Source organism: Syngnathus acus, chromosome 5 (assembly GCF_901709675.1).
Source record: "Syngnathus acus chromosome 5, fSynAcu1.2, whole genome shotgun sequence".
Classification (NCBI taxonomy): Eukaryota; Metazoa; Chordata; class Actinopteri; order Syngnathiformes; family Syngnathidae; genus Syngnathus; species Syngnathus acus.
Window position 1 is genome coordinate 2,383,126 of NC_051091.1, and position 21,591 is coordinate 2,404,716.

The window sequence follows — 21,591 nt, forward strand, 5'->3', positions numbered from 1 at the left end:
ATGATTGTTTTGGGGGGCTTTTTTTTTTTTACTCTGTTCAGATTTTTCTATTTTCCATGACTTTTTATCTATTATGTCACATCTGTCGTTGATATCTTTTAATCAATCAAAACGTTTGCGGCGCAAGTAAACGCTACCTCGCTTAAATAAAGCAAAAAAAAAAAAAAAAATGGAAACGCTACCTCAGCTAAAAAAAAACTACAAATGGCGACCGGAAAGGGAGGTGCACATCTTGCGGCCTGAGGGGTGTGAAGTATCTCATTTGCATTTAAAGAGACCGCACCTCAGAACAAGTATCAAAACGAGGAATTCAGACAAAACCATTGCTGTTCCACTTTATATAGACCACAACTATATGAGTAAAACAGTAGAATTTATTACCATGATATTTGGGCTTTAAATCTGTTGTATTCAGGGCTCCCAACGCAGGTCGCAGACCAGCGCGATGTGGTCTGACGGGTGGGCCACGCTGGGCAGCGCCATGTAGGTGGTGATCAGGTGATGGTCTGGCATGGGGATGACCTGCTCCACCCGCATGCACTCCGGCTGGATGAAGATGTAGTCCAGGCAGCCTTGGAAGCCGCCCACGTAATTGGTGTAGGCCAGTGGGCCGCAGGCGCTAAAAAGGGAAGGGAACGGAGAGAACAAGTCCATTGCCACCAAAGATGACGGCGAATCCTCCTCCCGGGGACCCGAGCTGCTCCAGTCGGCGTGCTGCCGGGGGAGCGAGGCCTCGGTGACCAGCTGGAGGACCCCTGAGGCGGGACAGGAAGAACCGGCGGAACTCAGCTACAGTTATCGTGACTATTGTGTGTTGCTGCATGTTATAGTAAAAGCCGTTAGAAGGTTTTCTAATTACCGCAACATCCATGCTAATTTCCATGAAGGCATCTAAGGCGTTTTGCATTTTGTGTTAGCATGAAGCTAGCAGACTGAAAGCCACCTCTTGACACGCATGCACACCAAGTGTTGGATAATGAGTTACCTGAGCTCTGTGAAGAGTTGAAGTCACCGCAGAAAACCAACGGAGCTTCTGGGGCCACCTCGCCGATCACGCGACTCAGGTGCCGCAAAGCCACGGCCATCTGGACCAAGCGGACGTTCCCGCCTTCAAAGGAAAAAGACGATCGTTAAAGGAGGTGGCTGAAACGGTTTGCATGCTTCAGTTATGGGCTGCTGTTTTGGTCAGCAACCGTACCTTGCGGGTGCCAGTACAGGTGCGTGTTGGCCACACATATCTTCCTGCCTGCTCGGTGGAGATCCTCCAGAATGCTGACCTGCAGGGGCCAGAAAGCGTTAGAGTGCCTACAGAGCGTGTCGCTAAGTCGTGGCGGCGCTAGTTTAATACCTGCAAGGCGGTGGAGCGCTTTACGATCTTGTCTCGCAGGGCCTCGTCGGCCGAGATCTTCTCCAGCAACTCAGCGTGGACCGGGTCCGACGTCAGCGCCTGGCTCAGTGTGATGTCGTGGCAACTCAGCAACTTAAATCTTGTCCTAAAGGAGAACAAACGAGCGCTTGTCCTCATTTGGGGCAACGACGGACAATTTAGAATCTTACACAAAGCTAACGTGCATGTTTCTACCAGCGCAAGCACAAGTGAACCTAGAACCTTTCAGCTGAGAGGCGGTTCTGAGCATAACGGCACTGTGTTCCCCCTCTTTAAAATTGGTCTTCTACAACAAACCTGCGGTAGAAGGTTGCCAAGCCTTCGTGTTGCCTCTCTTTAACCTTAAAAACGCCGTCCAGACCAAAGGCGTCGAGAGCTGGAGTCAGGCTGTCCAAAAACACTCCTGGCATGTGAGGGGGAGAGAAAGACACAAAAAAAAAGTGTCAGGCTGTCGGCTAACATCTGGACAGTGAATGACTCTACTCTCGAGAATACATTCCAGACTGACCTGGAATAGGTGAAATGACAAAAAAAAAAACGTATACACTAAATTGAAAAGTGGTGACAATGATGGAAGTGCATGAAAATAAACGCTGACCTAAAAAAAGACTAAAACTGAACAGATAATGAAGCACATCTCGTCTGCATTTGTCACCTTTGTCCACCTCCTGCAGACAGATGACGTCGGCGCGGTAGCCCGTCAGCTCCTTCTTGATCAGGTTCTGCCTGTAATCCAGCTGCAGGGCATAGGGGGCGCAGTAGGGGTACAGCACCGTCTTTGACAGCTCCGTCTGGGCGTAGACGTCGGCCAGGATGTTGTAGGACACCACGCGCAGCGATGGCCACGCCGTCTCCTTGGCCGTGTACATGTGGCGCCCGTCGAAGGTGCACGCACCCGGCCCTGCCTCCACGCCGTCGGCGGAGAGAAGCTCGAGGGGTCGCCCGTTACGCCCGAGGCCATCTTTGGGCGTGCAGAGTAGTTTGAGCTGGCAGCCGATGTCCTGGTTGGATGGGACGTAGACTCTGCTGCGGCCCACTTGGATCCAGGCCACGTCCTGAGCCCTGCCTTCCCCGCCGGTTTTGGGACTGCAATTGCAACCAACACAAACTCAAATAATTTTCTTGGCTAGTGCTTACCTAAAATATGGAAAGTGTCATTAATCATACTCAATTTGAATTTTTCATTCCTTTCAAAGACTGCAAAAATCCTTCACTAAACGAATGCAGATTTACCGTGTTTGCCCGAATATAAGACGGTGTTTTTTGCATTGAAATAAGACTGAAAAAGTGGGGGTAGTCTTATGGTTTGGTCTGCCCCATGCTACCTGGAGTTTGGGCTCTGCTCCTTGTACCACGTAAAGTCGCAGAGGTCCAGTTCTCCGAACTCTACCTCCAGCTTGGGACACACGGGGAAACCGGCCAGCAGCGATACCGGCAGCTCGGCGGTGGTGAAGATGGGCTCGTTCCGGCGTACTAAGTATCGGACGTCGCCGAGCTGCAGCACGGCCCCGTCCCGCCACGCTTCCGCGTTGAGCACCGTCTCCGGCACCTCGCCATCGTCCACAAAGAGTTTCACCACGGTGGGCTCAGGGTTGTTCCCCGCTGCCGCAGGCCGCTCCTGCCTCGCGTTCCTCTTCGCTTTCTTAGCCTTGGTTTTGCTCTTTGCGAGGGTGCAGGCTATGCGGGACAGGACCTTCCCCAGTGGCTCGTCCTGCTCCCGCTGCATGTGCTTCTGGCTGCCGTCCAGGCAGAACGAGATGGTCAGCTTGGGCTCCCCGGCCACGCATCTCACCGCGGCCGGCTCCATGCTGCTAAGGTGGCGGAACTCCCGGGTCAAAGCCGCTGGCGATGAGACGGAGAGGAGGCGACGGTAAAATGGAAGGAGGGCAACGGTGAGCTTGTTAAACATGAAGACCCGGACGTGTTACTCCAAAGCCGGGCTAAAGGCGACATCAATGCCCCGGAACTCGCTAGATGCTGGCTGTCTACTTCCTAGTGTCACCAGCTGAGGAAAGTGCAGATTTGGTTAGTTTTTAAGCGATTTAACACAAAATTCAATTGGATATATTCGTTATCAAGTATACTTCTAAAATGACTACTACAACTAATATGAACGAAGGTACTACATAAGTTGCAGACGGTCATGTTAGTTATGGAAGCTGTGTTTTTGTACTTCTGGAACGTAACCAACCCATAAAAAAGGTTGCCCTCTTGTGGTCGGAGGAAAAGGTACACAAATACGCCTCAAAGGACAGAAAACTATTTTGCAATGAAAGTTCTAATTTCCCCACAGTATTGCATGAACATTAAAAAAAAAAAAAAAAAAAAGTTTAAATCTTTGAACCAGTTGTTACATAAAAGAAACATAACAGAATGTTTTATAACATTGTTTTATAAAAGTTTCAAAAATATTTCTCGGGAGAAAATGAAATAAAAGAAAGCTCCCTCAATGTAGGTAAAAATATCTTTATTACATTTATTAAAAAGGACAAATCGATTGCTATCAGATAATAAAACTATAAAAGCTTGTATTTCGCTAGGGAACATCTTTATCCGCTACATTTTCGGCACAGCAGTGTTCCATTTGTTCCGGGCTCCGGAGGAAGTCACCGTGTGCTTTGCGCTCACGGTCGTTTTCGATGCGGTTGAGGTGGACAAGCAGGTGCAGCGCATAGGCCAGGACCAGCAGCAGAATGAGCGACGTCACCAGACCCATCAGGATTGCGGGTGTCAGGAAGGTGGTGCAGTCGCTCACTGGGGAAAACCTTCCTGAAGTCACGTTGAAGGCCTGGATCTGACAAGGGGCATTTTCACCCTCAAATACAATTCAACCCAGAATAATGGCAGCTGGTGGGAAGGGTACCTGGAAGTCTGCGAAGGTGAGCGTCCAGCTGCGGGCGTTGTCGCTGCCGGGCCTTAGGAGCGCGCTGTGGCGTTCCAGGCTACTAACGTGCGAGCAATGGTAAGAGGACGAGGACGGTGCGAACACCTCGCTGGCGTTGAACACAGCCTCCTGCGAAGTGTTGTAGACAACCGAGACGCTGTCCAAAGAAAACCACCACTGGCCCGAAGCCTCGTAGAAGGTGTTGGAGAGCTGCATCCTGGCAAGAAGAAGAAAGTGCTCACAGTGATATGCTTCCCGTCGGTACAGTTGCGACGTGCAGTTAAGTAGCCACCCTGAAAATACATTGCAACTGCTCTGGAGCACCTCGTGCGCGCTCTCACTTTCTAAAGTCTGGCAAGCATATAGCTAAGCATGAGAAACATAGCAAAGTAGACAAAGTTGATGTATTTTTACAATATTGACAGATAATTTGTCACCTGATGGATAGGCCTCTCAAATCGTCCACATCTCCAAACCTCATCACTAGCCTGGTGAGCACACAAAAACAGGTCAAGGGGTCAAGCGTCTCATTCAATTTTCGTATTTCATTTATTGCGGGGGGGAAAATACGAGTTCAAAACAAGTTCACATTGAACTTCTTGTACACGCTGGGGTTTTTGATGAGTCTTGAACTTTCTTTTTGCGAGTAGTGTCATCCAACTTGGCACATCAATGCAGATGGTGTGGACTGTACAATGCGATGGTGGTGCAGCACATACGTGGCTCTGTCCTGGCGGCACACCGACTGGCTGATGTCCACAGACTTTTGCGGGGAGAAGGCTTGCTCGGTCAGGTCCACTTGCTTCTGCCTTTTGTAACGCAGATACAACCTCCTGGCCTGGAACATCATGCATGGCCTCCCGTTGGACAGCACCTGATTGACACAAGGGACAGCTAAGTGTTACAGTACTTCAAGGTACTGTTCCACTCCAGGCCAGTAATTGGTGCTAATGAACTTTACAACCAATTTGGTTCACTCTTTCCCCCATGGGCCCAGATGCAAGCGGACTGAAATGGCTAAAATAAAATTGCACGTGGATGTACACCACCTTGAGGGGAGGGAAGGGAAGTGCGGCTCCTGGTGTCTGCAGTAACTTCCTCCCTTTTGTGACCTCATGTAGTGTCAAACTCTCTTCTGTCCTCAGCTGTCCATCCACTATCACCATTCCATCTGCACCTACTCAAATAATGCCTTCATCAAAATGTATTGCGTATGCGTAAATGTTCAATAAAAAACGGGAACAACAATGGTTTAGTAAGCTTAAATGCAAATGTAATGTACTCGATTGTTCAATATTACTGATGTGTACTGATTTGTTTTAAGCCACTGCAGCATAATGCAAAGTTTAAACACAACAACATCTTTATTATTAACTGAAAGTACTCACCATGGACTGGAACTGCAGCAGCACTGGAACAAGAAGTAAAAGCATTTTTAGCACATTTTCAGCAATTGATTGCCTTCCCAAAATAAAATTGATTTAAGAGCTCGCTAAGCCTGGAGACTTGATTGATTCCTAAAATGTTGGGCCTTATTCAAATCTTCAGAAACTCTGTTTTTTTAACTGTGCACCACGTTACCGGACAAGCAAATCCAAATTCAACCCCCCCGCCAGCCTCACAAAAAAAAAAAAATCTGACTCCTATGGAGTAATGGGTCAATTCACTGCGGATTGCGGGGATTGCTTGGATTATGTAATCATTACAACACATGAATACACACGGGCAGGAGGCTCTGAGCCAAGAGCAGATTTTGTATCCTTCGCTGACAGCACCGCAAGGTGAACGCCAGCCAGTCAACAAAAATGTCAGCATTTGTTTGTCAGACAATTGTGAAAACAAAGAATGAACTATTTTTGTGGTCAAAACAATCATGATAATGCACGTTAAAATGAGCTCCTGCAATCAAATTTAATATATTGCCTTGAACTGCCAATGTATTGGAAGATTACCTAAATGCCCTACTAACTCAAATAGTTGTGCTTTAACTAATACTTGACATAAAAAAAACTCATGCCAGACCAGCAAATGAAAATGTGTTGAAACTTAAATAATTGATAATAATTAATTGTACCTTCTGACATATGCTGTAAAATAATTTTGGCACCATCATAGATAAATTGACAAAAATGTCATTTGTAGTCAAGATTAAATCATATGTTTGTATGTTTATATCACAAAAATAAAATATTGAATACATTATTTGGGATCTTGAGTATTGGGGTTGTTTGAAATATCCTGATGACAATCTGGATAATCTTTTCTGCATTTTGAAAGTAACCATTGACCTGATGCCGTTGCATTTTTAAAAAAGGCGGCTGCAAGCTATCCTATATTAAGACGCACATAGCAGAAGAACAATGCCGCTCGTTCATTGCTATCTCAAAGCTCAAAGATGAGATTAGTGTCGGTGGAGGAGTTGTGTGTCCTCGCCTACCTGTCAGCTGGATGTGGGTCACGGCAGGACGACGACGACGACAAAGACGACGACGGCTGCAAAAGGAGCACAGCGAGGCGCAGGAGGAGGAGGATGCTGTGGCGGGAGGATTCTGGAGATTTGGGAGCCATCGCTGTGCCGTGCCGATGTGCTGTAATGCACTGTGACACACACACACATTCCCTACAACACACACTTCTAATCCACTTTAACCCCCCCGCCCGACAGACTGAGGAAGCAACCAATCGGAAAGCAGATGTCAGGACAGCCGCATCTCCTTTGCATCGGATCTCAGAATTATGACATTTGCTGCATTTGAAGTGGAGTTCAATTAAAAAATACGTGCAATTGGGAGTTGTTGATTTTCCAGACAATTGTAGGCTATGTCATCCATCTGAAATGTAAATGATCCATAAATGTGTGCGGTACAAACATATACTGCAGCAAACTGAAATGACATGACTATAATTCACAAATGGAAATATTTTGCAACTTTCTAATCAAAAAAGAAGAAAAATAGGGGCAATGCCTGCTGCTCCCGACGGGATTATCATAGATAAAATAGAGTACATTATATTAAACTAAAACAGTTATAGTAGTAATATTATTACTTTTATTCTATTACATATTATAATATTATTGTTACTTCTATATAGAAGACGTGATTGTGTTTTAGAATTGAAGGTAAAAATGTAACTTGCATTAACAGTTTACATTTTTCAGTGTGAGAAAACTAACGGGGAGCAAACGTCTTTGCATTCGTTTATAATTCAAATATGAACATTTAGTCAAATCAGATAAATTACAAAAAACATTTAAGATTCTTAAAATTTAAATAGATGTGTCAATTTGTGTTATTTTAGTTGGGGGGGGGTTGTTTCAGGGACGTAAAAAAAGATTGCACATAATTGCTTTATAGGTATCGAAACCACTCCGCAGATACCCAAATTTCCGATAGTGACACAATTTCAAAAATGTTTTAAGTACTGCACACTGTCTCTGTGAACATTTAAATCAGGCGTTCTGCGCGGATGCCAATTCCGGGGTCCTCAGGGTGGACATTTCGCAGCGGTGCATCTTGGGTCTCTCTTTTCCTTCCCAGACTCGCTCCTGCAATCATGGGTAGGCTGCAAGACTTTTGCCTTTTTCACCCACCAATCCTCGCCACTTTGTCCATATATCCCAACGAGGCGCTACACCATCACCTTATGTACTCTTGAGGTTATTTTGATGAGATACAAACGTCTTAAGGGGCGTGAAAATGGAATATTTTCCTTGTCTCGCAGCTCCGCAACGTGGGGCGGCCATGACGCGGCCGTTCGCCTCGTTAGCATCTTAGCTTAGCCCGGCTTGTTCGAATAACGCATGTCCTAAATGAGACGAAAGTCTGATGTTTGACCCTTTTTCAAGTCACACACGTTTAGTTAGTGGGGTCCAAGATTGATCTCTGTTGGTTGTCAATAATTACAATGTGACAACCGGTCTTCTGAATGACATTTAGACTGCGTACCGTAATTACATGATAAAAATAAAAAATCCCCTCTTATTAATTTCTTCTGGCCGATTTGATCAGAAAAGCGATCAGTTATTGCTTAGGGTTGCCTGTCAATGAGTAGCATTAGATGTATGTAAATCGGAAATTAAAATCATGCACCCCATTTTTTCTTTTTTAAAGTATGATTGTGTGCTTTTTAGTTCAAAAGTCAGAACATTTTTCTATACCGTCCAAAATTTGGTTTGTAAAATAAAATTGAAAACTCAGGACTGTACAAAATTGAAAAAGTGCATAGCCACAACATGATAGGTGGCTAAAGATGGAGAAACAAGAACAACTTAAAAGTAATTCAAATTTGAAATGTGTGTTGAGGTACCCGAGGTGAATTTAGAGTTGCAATGATCGGATTTGGCCTTTGGTATTGTAACCGGTGCGTTACCTCCCACAGGAAAGTGTCGTGGTCTGCGCACAGCCAGGAAGCTCCGCAATCACCGCCGTGAGCAGAAATGGCATGACAAGCAGTACAAGAAGGCTCACCTGGGCACCGCCCTCAAGGCCAACCCCTTTGGAGGGGCTTCTCACGCCAAAGGCATCGTGCTGGAGAAAGTGTACGTCCAAACACACACACAGAAACCCATCAATTGGGGAAATGTGTAAAAATGGGCCACAAAGGAAACCATTTCTATAACGTGTACTCTGTCTGTGCAGCGGTGTGGAGGCTAAGCAGCCCAATTCGGCCATCAGGAAGTGCGTGAGGGTGCAGCTCATTAAGAACGGCAAGAAGATCACCGCTTTCGTCCCCAACGACGGCTGCCTCAACTTCATCGAGGTGAACGCTCATTAACAAGGTTAACGGACAGTTTTTTTTTTTTTTTGTTGTACCCTAATTTGCCCGTGTGGTTATGGCCGCAGGAGAACGACGAGGTCCTGGTGGCAGGCTTCGGTCGTAAGGGGCACGCCGTGGGAGACATTCCCGGAGTTCGCTTCAAGGTGGTCAAAGTGGCCAACGTGTCTCTGCTGGCGCTATACAAAGGCAAGAAGGAGAGACCCAGGTCATAAAAGGCAGACAAGCAAATAAAGAGTGTCACGTCATATTTTCCAAGTCTGATGTCCTTTTTGGTTTTATTTTGAGGTCTTGTCAGGACAGAAAAAGTGAGACAACACAATGTACCAGTTTTGGCAAAAAAAAAAAAAATTGGAGAGGTAATCACTGAAGTTGCATCTAGCCAAAATTCTGTTTAATGCAGTCCATAGCAACGTAATATGCAATTTTACTTTGGGATTTTTTCATACAAAATAATTGATGTATTCTATATACAAAACGGGAAAGAAAACATGTTTTTTAATAATTAAAGCCTAAGTTTGGCGCTAAATCTGTACATTTCTCTTTTTTGTAACCATTTTTTCACATTGTTTTGGCATATGAATACATACCATTCTTGTCTAACTTATTGTCTCACTCCAAGTTATAGACGCATACTTGAAAAAATCCTTAGCTAATGTACGCTGGTTTTTTTTAATCCAAAACTGACTTTTCAAGTTAAACGTTTGTCAGTTGCCATCAAAATTGGGAAGGACGCTGTCACACTTGACCAGAAGAGCTCCAATCCTATTCACAGGAAAATGACAAAAAGTTGGAATCCTGGCAAGACTCAAGGCATATAAAAGGCTTTTGCAAGGCTGCAAAGAAGGTGCAGTAGAAGTTTTTGCAAATAGTTCAAGTGGTGCTGACCTGCTTGTACTTTGAGCAATGTGACCAGTCACTGCTCACTTAAATATAGTAACAGCGCACACAGCCGCTCACTCTCATCACAAGACAACACGGTGCTAACATAGCCGAGATTAACGTTTGAAGCGATTTCACAGGTGAATATGAGATTTGAGTTAGAAAGAGTATCCAGAACAACACTCGGTCGGACAAGCCAACTCACTCTCAAAAGCTCAACTACTTTCATCTTCAAAAGGTCACAAGGAGACGACGTGGCAACCAAAGGTAACAATATGCTATAATTATTCATCTCAATTTGTAGTATAGTTAATTAGTATTTAGATTAACACATAACCAAAACATATTTGCCGAGACGCTTGCATAGAGAATATGCCAATTTTTGAGACGCGTATATAATCAATTCAGTGCATTTTGGTGAATCAAAATGAAAAATAATTTGTCTTCAATCAAGTGCCAAAGAAATTATATGCCTGTTTACTGTGTACTCTCCTTGTCTTAGTGTGGATTTGAAATCATTAATGATGAAGGACGAGGACGAAGAGGACGCAGCCATGCAGTACATGATTCAACAAAGTCTGCTGGAAGCTAACAAACACAAGCAAGACTGCACAAGTCCCACATCAACACACAAGTTGCTAGCTTGCTTTATGTTAGCATAGCAATTGTTAGCACCAACTGGTTGTAAAATCTCTTTTTTTTTTGCAGCTCAAAGGGTGCAGACAGCATGTCCATATTCACCGCCATCAGGCAAGGTGAGGCCATCTCAACAAAAGCTAACGGTATCACGTACGGCTTTGCGTGCTAATCGATATATCGGATGATAACCGCAAGCAATGGAGAGAAATAAAACTGCAACAATCTTGATATTAGTTCAGCAGTATACAGAATATTGCGAAAGAGACCATGACACTTAGCTAATTGAAAGTGTTCTCATTTTCTCGGCTTGTATCAATTCTGTATGGTAAGAAATCGATACAGTTGGTTGCTTTACTTACCGCTCAGGGCGTGAGAAGCTGGTGGAGGATCTGAGCGTCAACCACAAAGAGGTCTTCCTCCAGACGGACAGCCGAGGATGGACGCCCCTCCACGAGGCTTCTGTCCAGAGCAGCCGAGCCATCCTGGAGCTCACCTACGCAGGTCCGTAGGAGACCCATCAGACCCATCTTCGTCCAACAAAAAGTTTTCTCCAGCGTCAGGTGACGACGCGGCAGATCATCAAACAGCGCGTGGCGAGACGCCGCTCTTCCTGGCCGTGGAGCGAGGCCTCGTGGACAACGCCGACTTCCTCCTCGGCCACGGGGCACGGCCTGACACGCAGAACCGAGACCAGGACTCGCCGCTGCTCATAGGTAGGCCCGACCCAAGCTTCACTTTGGTGTGGTCTGATCCATCATGCAATGTCTCCAACCACAGCTGTGCGTTCGGGTTGCACGGACCTGGCCCGCCGGCTACTCCAGAGGGGCGCGGCCGTCAACCAGGAGAGCCAACACAACCGGCGGCCCCTCCATGAGGCCTCGCGGCTGGGTGACGCGGAGATGGCCAGCCTGCTGCTGGAAGCCGGGGCCGCACTGGACGCGCGCAGCCGCTTCGGTCTCACGCCGTTGGCTCTGGCCGCTCAGGCGGGACATCTGCAGGTGATGGAACTGCTCCTCAGGAAAGGTGACGACAAAGGAGGGCACAGATGGCAATAAACTATTGCGTGATTTCAAGTATATTGTATTTGTAACCACCACTATGACATTAGCAATAACTAGTCTTTCCTATTAGCATTCCCAACCACTATACGAATGTTGCGGTTGTACCAGGAGCAGACGTGCTGTCCCAGGCTCAGGACGAGGCGTCGGTGCTGTACGAGGCGTGCGCCGGTGACAACGTGTCGGCCTTGGAGCTTCTGCTGGAATACGGCGCCGACGCCAACGTGGCCAAGCAGAGCGGCCACCTGCCCATCCACCGCGCCGCGCACAGGGGCCACCTGCAGTAAGACAAACGTAGCACAGTGAGCATGTTCTCGTTGCTTCACGCTGCCATGTGGTCATATTGTGGCGTGCTCTGGTTTCCAATCAGAGCTCTGATGCTGCTGATTCCAGTAACTTCCATGGAAGACATTAACAACAGTGGCATGAGCCCTCTACACTCTGCGGCTGCTGGGGGACACCCGCGCTGCATCAAGGTGGGAGGGAAGAGGAAGGGAGCGAGCGAGTGAGCAAGATTAAAGAAAGCAAATTACTGTGTGTGTGTGAAGAGAGAAAGGTAGTGTGTTCGTGTGTGCATGACTTTGAATGAGTGTGCGTGCACCTGCTGACTTTGCGTTCCTGCAGGCCCTGCTGGACAGGGGTTTCGACCCCAACTACATGTTGCATCCGTGCGTGCGTCGCGGCTACGACGACGAGAGGAAGTCGGCGCTTTTCTTCGCCGTGTCCAATAACGACGTCGCGTCAGTACGTCTCCTGCTGGAGGCTGGCGCCGTGACTAATCAGGACCCCGTCAAGTGTCTGCAGGTAGCCCACCCTGGCAGGGCGCGGAGCGGGCAGAAAGGGTCTTCGGGGAGGGACTGTTCAAAGGACAGGTGGAGTGATGCCTTAAACTAAAAGTCATATGACAGCTTTCCAGATCTTGAATTATCTTGTCAATCTCCCCTCATGTAATAAACCAATGAGCAAAAGACGTCTCGTGAGTAAAAATTTAAAAAAATATAAATTCCTCTTGTGTTTCTTGTTTTCTTAGGTGGCTTTGCGTCTTGGCAACTACGAGTTGCTCAAAATGTTGCTGCGGTACGGCGCCAACGTCAACTTTTACTCCAGAATCAACACCACGCACTTCCCCTCGGCCTTGCAGTACGCGCTCAACGATGAGGTTCGACTCCTCGCGTCTTTGCTTCGGTACTGCCAGCGACGGGATCAATCTGACGTGCTTGCTTCAGGTGGTTGTGAGGATGCTGTGTAACTATGGCTACCACGTGGAGCGTTGCTTCGAGTGTCCCTATGGCAACGGGTCGCACGTGCCCGATGACTACGAAGGCTGGACCGACACTGTCATTAAAGACACTATGGTAGGTCGCTTGCTCATAACGCACAGAGTATATGTATACGCCGATTATAAAGTCGTGTATCAGTTCTGCGAGGTGATCACCTTGTCGTGGTTGAGGCACCTGTCTGGTCACGTGGTCCGGGTTCTGCTGGACTACGTGGATCACGTCAACATGTGCAGCAAACTGAAGGCGGCCGTCATGGAGCAGCAGCAGTGGGGCGACATTTGCAGGCTGCAAGGTGAACTACAAAATAACACACACGCGGATTTCAACATCAGGTACTGCCAGGATCCCAGTCGCTGCATGCAGAAAAGATAATGCAGTCATGCTCACTGTTCGGCCAGCGCTCAGCCGTGTGCTCCTCCCCCAGAAAACGCTCGCTGCCTGCAGCATCTTTGCCGCCTGCGCATCCGCCGCTGCCTGGGCCGGCTGCGTCTGCGCTCGCCCGTCTTCATGAGCTTCCTGCCTCTGCCCACGTCGCTCAAGAACTACATCCTGTACCGCGAGTACGACCTGCACGGCCAACTCAACAATGAACGCACATCCTCATGACTCATCCATTTGCTGCAAACCACACAGTCACACGTTTCCATCGTGTCAATCTTGTCAAGCATGTGATCAAGTCATGAAACCCCAAAATAGTGTCGCATTTGAGCATCATCAGGTCAAAACTCAAATGTACAACAAAATACAGCAAACTACACTGCAAATGAAAAGTCATCGTGATACTTCAACTCAAAGTAATGACAAAACGTTTTTCCTTTCAGACCTCTCATATGAAGCACAATTCAAATTTTGATACTGACATGACTTTTTACCTTAAGAAAATACAACAGGAAGCCAAAACCATCTGGAAAGTTTTAATCTCACTGTCACTGTTCGACCAAACAGTTTGGGATTGTGACGGCTGAAAAAAGTAAATGTAAGTTATAGTCACGATAACACGTGTGCGCATGTGTGTGTGTGTGTGTGTGGAGTGGAGGGGAGAGTGGCGAAGGTTCTCGAACGTCACATTGTGTGCGTTGCACGTAAGCAGGCGTGGGGACCCTTGTTCCTTTCAAAATGTCCAAAACATGTAACAAACAAGTGCATCAAATGCTGCGGTAATTGCCCACCCCTGCATTAAAAAGAAGATGCCAGACTTCACACGCACACACACACACACACACACACACACACACGCATGCACACACACTGTTTGGCTGGAGTGTCTGACGAGTACTAATAAAATAATACTGCTAAACAGCCCTGAAATGTCACTGTGAGCATGTCTCCCTCTATATATATATTTATATATATTTTTTTACACTTTGGGAGAGACACAAAAAAGACATTCACTCAGGCAGGTAAAAGCTACAATAAAAAAATAAATTATCACCTCAACAAACCCCCAAAAATAAAACATTTCCCCTCTCTCTCTCTCTTTTTTTTTGGGGGGGGGGGGGGGGGGGGGACACCAAGCGCTTGTATGGCCTCAAATGCTCACAACTGATTGGTCCCGGAGACGAGTGGGTGGTGATGTCACAGGACCAGGAAGTGCGTTGTTTCAAGCGGCTCTTACGTGACTGAGAACTGTAAGGTCATGACATCTTTTGGTGGCAAGAGGCTCATAAAATAAAGGAAGGGGGGGGGGGGGGGGGTGATGTTGCTCTTCATCCGGGCTAAGGAAAAAGCAAGAAAACAAAACAAAAAACAGTCTATTGCTTTAAAAGAAGCCAGCCTGTGGCTTTTCACGTGGAACTCAGCCAAAGACACGGCCTCCCACCAAAATGACACGCGTTGGCCGCTCTCCCTCAAAAGACAGCAAATGGCAGAATCGCGATCCCAAATGTATCGGCACCCCGGGAAAAAAAAAAGAAAGGGCTGCCCTGCCGCTCTTACACTACAAGGAAATATGCGTGTGTTGCTCAACCGCCATAGTTCCTTCTGGTTTAGGCGGATTTGCTACAAACCCTGAATGTGTCAAATTGCCAGGCCAGTGCCGTTGAAGCAAAACATGCAGTTAGGTTTTTGATGCCGACGCACCGCATCAGAGCTGAGATCCACAATGTAAGCGTGCTCAAAACGCAGCCAAGCGGGATCTCACCTGCGACTCAGGTGTGAAACATCTTATCGCAAGTTGCCCTTTGACACAAGCGTTTCTGATGCCTACTCCAAAGGCAGAAACTTCCCAATCTTTTGTTTTGGAAGTACAGAACAGAATCACTTGGGAGAGATCACGTTTGCTTTGACAGGTGTGAGAGTCTCTGAATGTGAATTGAGCCTCAACAGTTCGTCCACTGTTCCACTTCCCAGCCGTTTTGCTTGAATACATGTGTTGCCGTGGCGACAACTGCCAAGGGAGGGAATGCGTGTCGGGGAAACTTCAACTTCCATATTTACACTTGCGTGTTCACTGTTGGTTTTCAGCCTGCAGATCCTCCAGGATCTGGATCAGGCTCTCCAGACCCAGCACGTAACCTCGGTCAGGGCCGTCGTGGACTGCCGTGTCGCCACGGAAACCCTTGAAGGTGGAGTGGGCAAAGTCGATCATGCGAACGTCCACTAGGGGGGGCTGCTGCGGCGGCAAGGGGTCAGAGGGGGGCTGAGGGAGTGGGCTCAAGGCGGGCGCAGGACAGGAAGAGGAGTCGGTATGGGACAGAGAATCCTCGGCGCGGGGGTTGTCACCGGCCGAAGGCGGTTGTGGCGCGAGGGCCCCGGGATTGCCGCAGTGGGTCTCCTCCGGGGTCTTCTGCCTGGTGACCAGCTGCCCAGAGTTGAAACTGACTGGAGCTTCGGGCTTCTGTGAGCAAACACAACAAACATCAGCACCACGATAAATACATCCGCTCCTCTGCGTGCCAACTGTATGGTAGAGAATGACCAAAAATGGGGTTTTGTGTCTCAATGACGAGTTGAGTAATAAATGTACAACAAATTTCTCATCAGCAACATGCGACATGGTAGGGCTGGGAGGAATAAATCCAAATTCTGTCGTGATTTGGATTCATGGCTGTTCACAATCATAAAAGCATTACACCTTATTTTCTTGGACCATCTGGAGCACCTAAAATCCTTGAATTTTCTATAAAAAAAAAAAGAAAATTAATAATAATAAAAAAAAACTCACCTTTCCCTCATAGATGATGAGCAGCGAGGACGAATAGAAGCGGTAGGACGCCTGGCGCTCCAGCACTGCTTTGAGGCTATGCAGCTTGTGCAGGATGGGCTCATAGAGGTCCCGCCTCAGGCCCCGCCCGTTGTGCATGTACTGCTGCAGGGCCTGGCTGAAGCCCTCGGCCGTCAGGCTGCGCCCATAGTACTTGTTCCTGCAGAGGTAGTTGCCCGTGTTCAGCTGGTACACCTGCCGACAAACAATGTCTGCTTGAACGCATCTCCGCTGCTGCGGCACGCCGCTGCGGCCGATCAAGACGGCCTTACCTGCATGCCGCACAGTCGCACCCCCAGCTTGGCCGAGGTGCTCTGTTCGCACTTCTTCATCTGCCTAGCCGCCTTCTCCTCTGAGGCGTCGTCGCCATGTTGCCGCGTGCCCATCTTCAGGTCCAGGATGCACGGGTACGAGAAATGGTGGACCACATTTTCAAGCAACAGGAACTCTGGAAGGCACGCCGCCGTTAAGGAGCTATAACGAAAGCGGTGACAGCTGCAAAGGGGTGAAAACGACGGTGGTAGGTGCAGTCATCACGTCAGCTTTGGCCTTTGTTGTCTTTGTGGAGGTTTCAATTTGGTAGCAGTTTGACAAAGTCTTTCAGAGAAGCTTCTTTTTGAAGGACCCACAGAACCATCCAAATGGGCCCTGAAATGAACAGCTCAAAACAAAATGACATATTTCCTGTGTCGGTTGCGGCGCAGCTTTTTTAATGGGCTTGAAATAATGGTAATAAAAAAGGGGGAAATAATAATAGCAATGAGGGAAGAAAGCAATTTCAAGGGTTCCATCAACAAAACCTTAGCAAGAGTCACCTTTAGGCACCTGAAAATGGCCGTCACAAGCCCAAATTGCTAAAAATTCCAGATGACAAGAGTCCCTTTCATTTTCACGGCAGACGGTCGGTACAACACAGATTGGCAGTGGAGGAGGATACTGAAGAGCTTGCGGTCCTTGGAGTCGGAGCGCATGCGGCTGAGTTGCTGTTTGTGGCAGCGCAGGCTCCAGGGGTTGTGGCTGATCTTCTCCGAGCTCAGCTCGCTGTTCCAGTCCAGCATCTGAAAGGGCAGGTCCATGTGGATCTTAGGCTCCAAGCGCGGACTCTTCAGCTCCGCCACGCCGCTGCTGAGTGACCTGAGACGAGGAGCAAGTAAAAAGGGGTCGTAGATATTCTGAATGACAGTCACATGATGACATTTCACGCTTTCAATCATCAGCGCAAGGCGTACTTGTCAGCAGAGTCGCTGTCGTGCGCCACGTCGTGGCGCTCCTCCCTGTGCTCGGAGCATGAGGACGAGCGGCGGAGGCTCCGGCGGGAGTGCTTCCGCCGCGGCTGCTCCCGCTCGGCCGGCTCGCGCTCCTCGTGCTCGCCGGGCCCCGCCTCGGCGTTGTGGCTCTCGCCGTACGGGTAGGCCACCAAGTTGATGTAGCCGTCTGAGTCGCCCTCGAAGCACACCAGCACCACGCCTGGCGGGACAAAAAGGTGACGGCGTTCTTTGTATTGATTGAAGATGCACACGAGAGCACCGAGGTTTCTAATGGAGGCAGAGGGGGCGCAATGTGGACATTTTTGTTCTTATTGACATCGTTACGGTATTAAGACATGCAGATGCCACTAAATGGGTTTTGCCCCTTTTTTTTTTTTTGCTTGAATTCAACACGCATTGTGCACCCTCTAATGTGGCCACCTGGGGGCAGACAGCCAGAGGTGGTTCAAAATGAGGCCAATTGGGAAGCGTGTTCCAGACGCCAAGACGCAACAGAACGTGCTTGAAGTCATTATCTTGCTACTTTTAGCTGCCGGTGTCTGCTGAGCCCCGGCAGACCTCTTCAGCATCTCCAAACAAATGTGAAGTGACACGCAAAGATGCGGCCGAAGCGCCCGCTCGCCTGTCTGCTGCTTTTACGTCAGACGTCTTCAGCGGGAAGACATCCAGGGATAAATTTAGACACAAGAGGGACGGCTGTTGTCATGGCACCCACGGGACCCGCAAGACGGGCCTCGGTAGTCCCTTTCACGCTGACAGTGCAAACTGACATGTAACCAGTAGTGATAATGCAGTTGACATGAATGGAAATGCCATGGGATCATTGGGACTTTAATCTTTAATCTTAATCTTTAATCTTTAATGAATCCGTTCCCCCAAATTGTATTTAAATGTGCCGCGTCGGGCAACGCGACAATGTACGCATGCATTTCCGGTCACTAAAAGCGGCCGAGTCAGCGGGTACCTTTGTACTCGGGGGTGAACTCCTTCATCTCTGGAGGCAGGGATTCATAGAAGCGCTGCTCCCTGCTGATCAGAGGCTTGCACACCGTGTGGTCGTCGTAGCGCATCATGCTGGTGTGACCTCCCACCTAAAAAGGCACACATTTGGCAAAAGTACAGGCCTTGGCCACCGGGGATCAAAATAGTACAGGCGCAAACAAAGAGGAGTTGCCCAACTAAGTGAGTCAGTCAAGGAAGTGCAGTATTATGAGTCGCTTTGTATTCCACAAAGCCACAACGGGTTTGAGAACCCGACGCGACCCAGCTGCCAGTCTGACAGCAATTTCGCTTTTTCCGACAGGGAAAGTTTGAAATGAAGCAAACACTTTTTGTCTTGCCTCACCTGGTGCATAAAAGGCTCCAGTGGAACACCTCCTCCTCGGGATCGAAGTGGTGTGCCACTCCCTGGCCCCGCCCCCTGTAGCTTGCTGTCCATGCTGTTGGTGTGCGGGAGGCACATGGCTCCTGGCGGACGAACCGCACCTCCTCCTGCTGACGGTTGTGCGGTTTTTGTGGAGCTCTTAAGGCAAGTTTGAAGACCACACCCTTACCTGGCACATGGACTCTGGCGGGCGGTGATGGCGAGGGCGGGGCGCAGGGCACCACGGGCTGCTGGGAGCGCACGCCGGCCCCAGGGGGAGGCGGCGCCAGACCGAACAACCACCTCGCGAGTCCTCCGATCTGCTCCGCCGCCCGCTCGGCTCAGGACTGTGCGGGGGTCAGCACTTCCTGCGCAGACAGAAAAGAACGTCCAAAGCTACAACTTGCACTGACAATGCGGCTACCGACCGGGTGGAGCTACTTCACAAAAGCACCGTCGGTGCTGCCAATTTAGCTGCTATCCACTTGTGTCTTGAGATGCGAGTCAAACAGAGACAATATTGTGCTCCAGCTTATTTCTTCATCTTCACCGGTGGACATGGTTAGATTGCCGGTCTACCTTTTTGAGGCAATGAAGAGTATGAATGCCGCGCAATGAGAGCGATCAATCCGTGCGATTGCTTTCAGCGGGCCGAACACACAAATCAGCCCCCGGCTGGACTTACATGGAAGCCGCGGCGTCACGGCACGTCACGTCAGCCAAAGCGCTGTTACGCCGCCTCATCAGTCGGGACGCAGCGATGGCTCTAAACGAAAGGAGCGTGTTTAAGCTGGACGGAAATGATCAGCATCCGCATTTGTCGGCCAATTGAAATGCAATCGAATGCTAGTCAGCGGGCTCAATACTCGCAAGGACACGGAAAAGTGCGCGACTTCCAGCCTCTCATTTGTTGCTCAGCACAGCCTCTTGATAACGTGTTCTCGTCTGTCGCAGCCGGGGGAACATTAACGTGAAAGACGCCTTCCTTCGAGCGACCCGAACAAAGACGCCGACATTACGTGGTCCACATTTGGAACGTACGCGGCATTGAAGAAATAAATGAAACCCAAATTGTGATAACTCATCATTTCTTGAAAGGCTCCCTGAAGACAGCTAATTGACAACTAACTGATTGTCAAACTATTTATATACCATTGTTTAGCTTCCAATCGTCGAAACCCTTCAAATTCAGCCTCTCCGAACTTTCCGTCATCCTCCATGTGTCATCAAAATTAAAAAAAACATCTTCATTTACTTTGGAATATTACAATCAACATTTCTGCTCAATTTCTGACATGTTAGGACCAAACCAGAGACCGACAAAAAGCTACTCGGGCGGACAGTCTGAAACAAATGAGGTCTGCTGAGGCCAGCCGGAGCGGACATCAGCGGGATGCGGACAAGCTATTTAGCACAGCAACGGAGCGGACCCCCGGTGGCGCCCGCTCACAGCTGTAAAAACAGACAAGTATCGCCGAGCTCCTCCACTGCAGTCTTGTTTGTTTGACAAGCTTAGCCCAGCCACATCGAGGAGCTGCGTGCCGGACACTTCATTAGCTATGCAGTCCTCCGCCAATGCTTTCATTCAAACGAACTGAGAATCGAACAAATGGCAGCACTCTATTCCATGACTATAGCAGAATGAGCACGCCAAACACCTCAAAATCTTTTGTAACAAAATCACAAAATCGATTAATAGACGATGCGCTATTATCTTGCCCACGTTGCTCTTCACATGAATTCTTTCTCATATACACACTAAAAATGGACCTGTGCATTTCACCCATCACAGCTTGGTAATTGGAAGTTCCACTGGGAATTTTGGCCCAAACGACTTAATGGGAGGATATTTTTAACTGACACTTATCAGCCAATCTGAGAAAGGGATCCAGGCAAAACAAAAGGATCAAGGAAGCTGCTTTCCACTACTGTGGGCATTTGTGTACCAGATTCCCCACACACTTTCTCTTGAATCCATCATCCAAGTCCCAAAACTCTTGTTACGTTGTACCCAGCTGAAGTGAACATTTCGCCAACATTTTGACCGTCAGTCATTTTTGAGAAATCAGGTCACTATTCGCAAAATGTGTTGATTTGCGTGGGGTCCTGGTCCCCATCCGCCGCGAATAACAAGGGATGACTGTCGATGCACTGGCTTATGTTGTGCCGTGCTGTCTGTCTCCGGAAAACTTTTCAACATCCTCATCTACCAATGTCCCCATTTTGCTTCCCAGAGTTCTTTTGGACACAAATCCCCGTCGTCCTTGTCCGCCAGACAACATTTTGCTTGTTTTAGCGTGTTAAATTAAATTCGCCGTCAAAACCGGCCAAGGTTTTTGACCTTAGCCTGGCAACACGCTAGCTCGACGGCTAATTAGCCATATAGCCGTGTCGAATGTTTTCCGCTTTTTTATATGACATTATTAAAGACGTGGTTGACGTTCACAACTCCTAATCTACACGGCGGTGGTTCATCTCTGAGTACCCGATGGGGTAGCGGATGGCTGACGTTATTTCGGTGACTCGATTATAACGGAGCCCGCGGCGTGCTAACGCCAAGCTAGGCGGCTAGCCGCTCAACCGGAGGAGGGGAAACGTTAACGTCAAAGCGTTTGGGTAAACGTTCCCCTCCTCCGGTTAAGTTGGTAACAGAGACAACCAGATGCAACTTACCCGACAATCGTGAGTGGCGAAGGTGCTCGGCAGACTGAGCTAGAAATGTCTGGATGCTCTCAAGCTCCGAGAGAGATGCGAGTGGGATGAAAAACATTCAGCATCAGGCTAACGTCATGACAGGGAAAGCTAACGTAGACTGTTTGGCTTTTTACACTTGTTATGCATTGAGGTGGGGA

General features: G+C 48.3%; 5 protein-coding genes across 8 annotated transcripts; 2 read left to right on the plus strand and 3 right to left on the minus strand.

The window, feature by feature from the left end:
* Nucleotides 1-354: 354 nt before the first annotated feature.
* On the minus strand, nucleotides 355-3,551 carry pde12 (phosphodiesterase 12). Its single transcript, XM_037251420.1, has 7 exons — nucleotides 2,713-3,551; nucleotides 2,043-2,473; nucleotides 1,685-1,790; nucleotides 1,349-1,493; nucleotides 1,199-1,277; nucleotides 986-1,108; nucleotides 355-755 (listed from the first exon to the last, which is right to left on the minus strand). Exons 1-7 carry the CDS (start codon nucleotides 3,294-3,296, stop codon nucleotides 412-414), a joined length of 1,812 nt encoding a protein of 603 aa, XP_037107315.1. The 5' UTR covers nucleotides 3,297-3,551; the 3' UTR covers nucleotides 355-411.
* Nucleotides 3,552-3,833: 282 nt separating this feature from the next.
* Nucleotides 3,834-6,928, minus strand: atp6ap1la (ATPase H+ transporting accessory protein 1 like a). The gene is made up of 7 exons (XM_037251426.1): nucleotides 6,709-6,928; nucleotides 5,660-5,682; nucleotides 5,321-5,448; nucleotides 4,991-5,145; nucleotides 4,709-4,759; nucleotides 4,251-4,488; nucleotides 3,834-4,181 (listed from the first exon to the last, which is right to left on the minus strand). Exons 1-7 carry the CDS (start codon nucleotides 6,837-6,839, stop codon nucleotides 3,924-3,926), a joined length of 984 nt encoding a protein of 327 aa, XP_037107321.1. The 5' UTR covers nucleotides 6,840-6,928; the 3' UTR covers nucleotides 3,834-3,923.
* A 797-nt stretch (nucleotides 6,929-7,725) lies between these two features.
* rps23 (ribosomal protein S23) lies at nucleotides 7,726-9,305 on the plus strand. Its single transcript, XM_037251427.1, has 4 exons — nucleotides 7,726-7,830; nucleotides 8,652-8,811; nucleotides 8,912-9,032; nucleotides 9,116-9,305. The coding sequence occupies exons 1-4, from the start codon at nucleotides 7,740-7,742 to the stop codon at nucleotides 9,260-9,262; spliced, it is 519 nt and encodes a 172-aa protein (XP_037107322.1). The 5' UTR covers nucleotides 7,726-7,739; the 3' UTR covers nucleotides 9,263-9,305.
* Nucleotides 9,306-9,763: 458 nt separating this feature from the next.
* On the plus strand, nucleotides 9,764-13,809 carry LOC119122822 (dynein heavy chain 12, axonemal-like). Its single transcript, XM_037251421.1, has 13 exons — nucleotides 9,764-10,196; nucleotides 10,432-10,563; nucleotides 10,638-10,684; nucleotides 10,935-11,069; nucleotides 11,123-11,281; nucleotides 11,346-11,591; nucleotides 11,738-11,909; nucleotides 11,997-12,102; nucleotides 12,251-12,430; nucleotides 12,657-12,785; nucleotides 12,853-12,981; nucleotides 13,045-13,198; nucleotides 13,331-13,809. Exons 2-13 carry the CDS (start codon nucleotides 10,451-10,453, stop codon nucleotides 13,510-13,512), a joined length of 1,752 nt encoding a protein of 583 aa, XP_037107316.1. The 5' UTR covers nucleotides 9,764-10,196; nucleotides 10,432-10,450; the 3' UTR covers nucleotides 13,513-13,809.
* Nucleotides 13,810-14,401: 592 nt separating this feature from the next.
* On the minus strand, nucleotides 14,402-21,578 carry ip6k1 (inositol hexakisphosphate kinase 1). 4 transcript variants are annotated; one of them, XM_037251423.1, is made up of 10 exons: nucleotides 21,413-21,578; nucleotides 19,425-19,505; nucleotides 18,930-19,107; nucleotides 18,722-18,870; nucleotides 18,341-18,467; nucleotides 17,338-17,575; nucleotides 17,046-17,242; nucleotides 16,381-16,556; nucleotides 16,070-16,303; nucleotides 14,402-15,742 (listed from the first exon to the last, which is right to left on the minus strand). In XM_037251423.1, exons 4-10 carry the CDS (start codon nucleotides 18,836-18,838, stop codon nucleotides 15,353-15,355), a joined length of 1,479 nt encoding a protein of 492 aa, XP_037107318.1. In that variant the 5' UTR covers nucleotides 18,839-18,870; nucleotides 18,930-19,107; nucleotides 19,425-19,505; nucleotides 21,413-21,578; the 3' UTR covers nucleotides 14,402-15,352. The 4 variants fall into 4 exon arrangements, with proteins under 4 accessions (XP_037107318.1, XP_037107319.1, XP_037107320.1 ...); XM_037251424.1 differs by lacking the exon at nucleotides 19,425-19,505 and having other exon boundaries at nucleotides 18,722-18,867; XM_037251425.1 differs by lacking the exon at nucleotides 19,425-19,505 and having other exon boundaries at nucleotides 17,046-17,233.
* Between the last annotated feature and the right edge of the window lie 13 nt (nucleotides 21,579-21,591).